Source organism: Urtica dioica, chromosome 8 (genome assembly GCF_054948205.1).
Source record: "Urtica dioica subsp. dioica isolate 48M chromosome 8, U.dioica_male_clone48M_v1_H2, whole genome shotgun sequence".
NCBI classification, from domain to species: domain Eukaryota; kingdom Viridiplantae; phylum Streptophyta; class Magnoliopsida; order Rosales; family Urticaceae; genus Urtica; species Urtica dioica.
In genome coordinates, this window is record NC_142763.1 from 33,578,255 (window position 1) to 33,584,738 (window position 6,484).

The 6,484-nt window shown below is 47.5% G+C and overlaps 1 protein-coding gene across 1 annotated transcript; it reads left to right on the top strand.

The window, feature by feature from the left end:
* The first annotated feature begins 2,224 nt into the window (after nt 1–2,224).
* On the top strand, nt 2,225–3,064 carry LOC149389376 (uncharacterized). Its single transcript, XM_089622612.1, has one exon. The coding sequence runs from the start codon at nt 2,225–2,227 to the stop codon at nt 3,062–3,064; it is 840 nt and encodes a 279-aa protein (XP_089478738.1).
* The last annotated feature ends 3,420 nt before the right edge of the window (nt 3,065–6,484 follow it).

The following is a 6,484-nucleotide window of genomic DNA, read 5'->3' on the forward strand; positions in this document are numbered from 1 at the left end:
AGTTTTCATTTTGCAAAGTTGGGTTTGATTTTGTAATTTGACTTCATTGTATGGTGTTCGTCTTCCTAGCCGCTCGTGGCTCCTCACCCTCTTGATTTTTCCTCCCAAAAAGTAAGCTTTAGCTATTTGATTGTGATGACAAAGGTGTTGGCTAATAGGATCAAAGGGATGCTCCCTTTGATTATCTCCGAATCGCAAAGCACTTTTGTTCCGGGCCGTCCACTAGTACAAAAAAAGGCATTAGGTGCGACTTTTTTCGCACCTGAAAGTGTAAAAGTCGCACCTGAAAGTACTTTTAGGTGCGACTTTAGGTGCGACAAAGTCGCACCCGAAATTCCGCACCTAATGCTCGTCGGTGCGAAAAGTCGCACCTGAAAGTCTTGACTATCAGGTAGGTGCGACTTTTCGCACCTAAAATCGCACCCAAAATGTCTCCAAAACGCTTTATATATGCGGGTAAAAAGGTATCAGATGTGACTAGTTGCATCTGATAGTTGTGGGGGTATAAAAACTCAAATATTAAAATATCGCTTCAGATGGGCTTAGGCCCGATTGAAGCCCACGATCCATTTGAGAAGCGGCCCGCGAAATCAATTTTGGACCTGACTCGCTCTCCGCAGGTCGGCCCAAGTCCAGCAACACTTCCCGGTTCGATAGACTCCAGTTCGTCCACGTCTTCCTAATCAGAAGGATCAGTCAAAGAGGAGACTACGCCGCGAAGACCGGATCTCGAACGACTACGACCTCGGCGAGGAGAGTGGATCGGGGAACACGTGTCTTCGGCCAGAAGGTTCCATCTCGTCTATAAATAGAAGAGGAAAGGACGATTTTTATACACGTAAGCTCTTATTTTCTCAGTTTTGGACACTCTATATTGTATTCTTACGTTTATTGCATTGAGCTCGGCATGTTGAGTTCGTCACCTCGCCCGTTTGTAACCTTCTCTATATCAATAAAATTAATTAATATTCGTAACATTATTATAGCTCTTTATTATTAAATCGTTCCTTATACGACGTCTTTCTAAACCCCCTTAAAAATATTTTATAATTTCATTCTTCATTGGTGATTGTTGATCAGTCCGAAAATCGACATCAACAATTTGGCGCCGTCTGTGGGAAACTTCAGAAAGACTAACCTCGGAAGGAGCAGTTCGTAAAAAAAAATTATCATGTCTTCCACTCGGACTCATTACGAATCCGGAGAGGAGATGCCCTCGGGGATCAGGGCAATCCTGGATATGCTGACCAAAAAAATAGATGAGCAAGCCGAGACCAACTGCGCTCTTAATGACCGGTTGAATACTCTCTCAACTCCTCGAAACATCCCAGATCCTCAAGTGGGATCCGGAGATATGACCGCCTCTGAGTCAGCTCGCCAAGCAAACTCGGTTGCGCAAACAAGCCGAGCTATCCCTCCCGGAGTCCGTTTGGATTTCTCTGGGATACAGGTCGCCCGAGGAGCAGACCAGTCTGCCATCACAAGCTTTCAGCTTGGGGGAACTGCTGGTGAGGTCGCGACAGAAGTCACGATTGATCCTTCCGGACTCCCTCCACCTCCGCTCGGGGGAGCACCGTCTGGATCTTTCCCGACTGATGCGGGACTTCGCCCTCAAGCGATCTATCAAACATTCACTCCCCAGCGTTTTGGCGGGGTGAATCAGACCCGTCAGGGCCCGGCCAATGTAACCGCGGTCAGTCCGGCACAATCGGGACCTCGTCTCTTTCACGGTGGCGAACCCAGTATGATCGAACTAGACAGGTTCAAGGAATCTATAACGGCCGAGCTGAGAGCTGTTCGTTCAGAATTTCATTCTGCGACCAGTTCGGCTCCCGAGATAGATCGTCTCGTAGAATAAACAAGGCGAACTCCTTTCGCCAGAAACATCACTGAAGTGCAACTGGGAGATACCGGAAAGGTTCACCTCCTACGGTACAACGGCACCTCAAGTCCGAAGACTTTCATATTGTCCTTCAGAGTCGCCATGGGACGAGTTATGCTCTCTGAGAGAGAATTAGAGGCAGGATACTGCCAACTATTCGCCGAGAGCTTGTTCGGACCTGCCTTGGAATGGTTCTCCAAACTCGAACCAAACTCAATTGATGGTTTCGATAAGCTATCGGCTGCATTCCTGAAACATTATTCAATGTTCGTGGAGGACGACCTGACCATAGCAGACTTATGGGGGATCCAATAGAGAGAGAACGAATCTTTGAAGGATTTCATGATCCGTTACAAGGACGTACTCTCGAAAATCTCTAACGTCTGCCACGAGTCTGCCATAACCTCTTTGAGGAACGGGTTAAGGCACGATTCAAAGCTGAAACTGGAGATGACTGTTAACCGCCCCCTCACACTAGAGGATGCAATTCATAAGGCCGCAAATTATGCAAAGGCCGAAGAAGAATTTGCTTCCTACGAGAGGCAACGCGTGGCCGAAAAGAAACCACCCTCCAACACTTGGGTGAGGCCCGTAAACGCTGGGAATAACCCTCGCATGACTAATCCCCATGACGCCGTACCTCAGGCCAAAAAGCAACACGCCCCTCCTAATTATATGCTCAATGTCAACGATGACATTAAGGAGGGAGGCCCCCAGGCTAAGAAATGGACACGGGACCCCAATGCGTATTACAGTTTCCACAAGGCTAACGGTCACGACACGGTTAACTGCGAAACCATGCGTAAGGCTTTAGCCGAGAAATATGCGAAGGGGGAACTGAAAGATGTCGATCTAGGACCCCCGCCGAAGAAGAAAATCTTCAATAGCAACAATAGGGGAAGGGGCAACCCCTCCCCCAAGAGAGCAAGACCCGAGGAGGAGGGGGAACCAAACTCCCCGCCGACTGTCGCAAAACACAGAGTTGACTTCATAATGGGCGGCTCAAAGTTTTGCAACGAAACGGTTAACTCCATCAAAACACATCAAAGACGATTGAGTAACCAAACAACCAAAATCAGACTAGAACAAGATGTTCAAATCTCGTTCTCCGAAAAAGAAGCAATTAGGACAACCGAACCACACGACGACGCACTCGTGATCACGATCGACGTGTCTAATTAGGAGGTTGCGAGAGTTCTAATCGATGGAGGCAGCTCCGTAGATCTTATTTTCAAGGATACCCTATCAAGGATGGGAATCGATGAAGACGAGATTGAAAGAGAACGAACCCATTTAACAGGTTTCAATGGGTCCACTACTCCATCCTTGGGAACAATCAGGTTGCCCGTAAAAACACATGGAATCAACAAAATAGTAGAGTTTCAAGTACTAGACTGTCTCTTTCCCTACAACATTATCTTGGGAATACCATGGATACATATGATGAGGGTTGTGCCTTCAACCTTTCATCAATGTATTCGTTTCCCTACGCCTGAGGGAATAGGAGAGATCCGAGGTAATCAGGCAACCTCCCGCACTTGCTATCTCACTAGTCACAAACATTGTGCCAAGACAATTAAAGAAGAGCAATAGCAATTAATGAGCGTGGAGTCGGCCAAGAGCGTTCTCACACTAGAGGACCCCGACTCCCTCGACGCGCCAAACACTGAATCAACGGTCCAAGTACAGCTCGATGGCTCCGACCCTTCCAAGTGTGTAGGAATCAGAACTAAGCTTAAAGGTAGCATCAGGCGAGAACTGATCTGTTTCTTAAAACGAAACAAATCCACCTTTGTCTGGTCAACCAAAGATATGCCAGGAATAAGCATCGACGTCACGTCTCACCAACTTAACGTCGATCCCAGTTTTAAACCAATAAAACAAAAAAGACGAAAGCTCGGTCCCGACAGGGCACGGGTAGTCAACGACGAAGTCGAAAGACTGCTCAGTGCAGATTCAATCCGCGAAATGAAATACCCGGATTGGTTGGCAAACACTGTCGTCTTAAAGAAAAAAAATGGGGAAATGGAGGGTATGCGTCGATTTCACCGATCTGAATAAAGCATGCCCCAAAGACAGCTTCCCGTTGCCGCACATCGACCAGCTAGTCGAAGCAACCGCGGGGTATAAAGTACTCTCATTCATGGACGCATTCTCAGGATATAACCAAATCCTGATGCATCCAGATGACCAAGAAAATACAGCTTTCATCACCGACCGTGGCACGCATTGCTATAAGGTCATGCCCTTTGGACTAAAGAACGCTGGCGCCACCTATCAAAGGTTAGTCAACGAAATGTTCAAGGAAAAGATAGGGAAGACGATGGAAGTGTATATCGACGATATGCTAGTAAAATCCCTAAGGGAGAACGACCACATAAGGCATTTGGAGGAATGTTTCGAGGTATTGAATAAATATGCCATGAAACTCAATCCCACCAAATGTTCATTCAGAGTATCATCTGGCAAGTTCCTGGGGTATTTAGTTACCCAACGAGGAATTGAGGCTAACCCGGATCAATTACATGCCTTACGAGAGATGCCTTCGCCCCGTAATAGGCGTGAAGTTCAAAGGTTGACGGAACGCATCGCTGCCCTCAATCGCTTCATCTCTCGGTCAACAGATAAATGTCTCCCTTTCTACCGGCTCTTTAAAGGAAATAAGAAGCTTGAATGGGACGACAAATGCGAAGAAGCGTTCAAAAAATTGAAAGAGTATCTATCGACACCCCCAATCCTGGCAAAACCCGTTGCGGGGGAGCCACTCTATCTATACGTCGCAGTATCTCAAGCGGCAGTTAGTGGAGTACTCGTCAGGGAAGAGCAAGGGGATCAACGACCGATCTTTTATACAAGCAAGTCGTTAGTCGATGCTGAAACTCGATACCCTATTATGGAAAAACTGGCCTTAGCCGTCGTTTTCGCCGTGCGAAAACTTCGACCATATTTCCAATCTCACACCATAATAGTAATGACATCACATCCGCTCAGAAGTTTCCTACATAGCCCTAACCAATCAGGAAGGTTAACCAAGTGGGCCGTGGAGCTGAGCGAATACGACATCGAGTACCGAGTGAAGACATCCGCAAAATCGCAAGTTTTAGCGGATTTCATCATCGAACTCCCGAGGGAAAGTCCCACCGTGACCGAAGTCGAAGGCACCTGGACACTCAAAGTGGACGGGGCATCATCGAAACAAGGGGCTGGAGTAGGAATACACCTAACCTCCCCCCACGGTGAGACTATAGAACAGTCATTCAGGCTCGACTTCGTCGCATCAAAAAACGAAGCCGAGTACGAAGCACTAATCGCCGGACTTAAGTTGGCCACTGCAGTTGGATCAAAGAAACTGGAAGCTTTCTGCGACTCCCAACTCGTAGCAAACCAATACTCTAGGGAATACGAGACCAGGGATGAGCGAATGGAAGCCTACCTAAAAGTCGTAAAAGAACTAACAAAAACTTCGAAGAATTCTCCCTGACAAGGATCCCTCGAGGCGAGAATACTTCGGCCGACGCATTGGCTGCCCTGGCATCTACCTCGGACCCGGGCCTCAAGAGGGTTATACCAGTCGAAACAATCAAACATCCTTCTATTGCCACGACCATCGCCGCAGTCATAACAATAGAAGGGGAGGGGATTGGAGAGATGAAATACTACATTACATCACAACTGGTACGGTCCCATCCGATAAGATGGCAAAACGCAAGCTCGTGCTGAGAAGCGCGAGATTTTGCATCATAGATGGAAGCCTGTTTAAAAGAAGCTTCGCAGGACCCTACCTCAAGTGCGTCGGGACAGAGGAGTCTAAACGAATCCTGGAAGACGTACACGAAGGGGAATGCGGAAATCACGCAGGCGGACGAGCGCTCGCCATCAAAATAAAGAGACAATGCTACTTTTGGCTGACCATGCTGGCAGACTGCGAGGCGCACTTGCGCCGCTGCGATCAATGCCAACGCCATGCCCCCAACATAAAAAGACCCGCGGAAGAATTGTCAGCAGTTCCCCCAAGCTGAAAGCTTGTGATGGGAGACTAGTCTGCTCCTCGGGCGACCTGTATCCCAGAGAAATCCAGACGGACTTCGGGAGGGATAGCTCGGCTTGTTTGCGCAACCGAGGTTGCTTGGCGAGCTGACTCAGAGGCGGTCATATCTCTGGATCCCACTTGAGGATCTGGGATGTTTCGAGGAGTCGATAGAGTATTCAACCGGTCATTAAGAGCGCGGTTGGTCGCGGCTTGCTCATCTATCTTTTTGGTCAGCATATCCAGGATTGCCCTGATCCCCGAGGGGATCTCCTCTCCGGATTCGTGATGAGCCGGAGAGGAAGACATGATAAAAAAAAAAAATTACGAACTGCTCCTTCCGAGATTGGTCTTTCTGAATTTTCCCACAGACGGCGCCAAATTGTTGATGTCGATTTTCAGATCGATCAACAATCACAAATAAAGAATGAAACGACAAGTATTTAAGAAGGGTTTAGAAAGACGTCGTATAAAAACAAGTTAATAATAAAGAATTATATAATAATATACGAATATTAATTACTTTTATTATTTGGGAGAAGGTTACAAATGGACGAGGTGACGAACTCAACAGG

Coding starts and splice junctions, on each gene's coding strand:
- LOC149389376 (XM_089622612.1), top strand. CDS start 2,225: ATGATCCGTTACAAGGACGTACTCTCGAAAATCTCTAACGTCTGCCAC.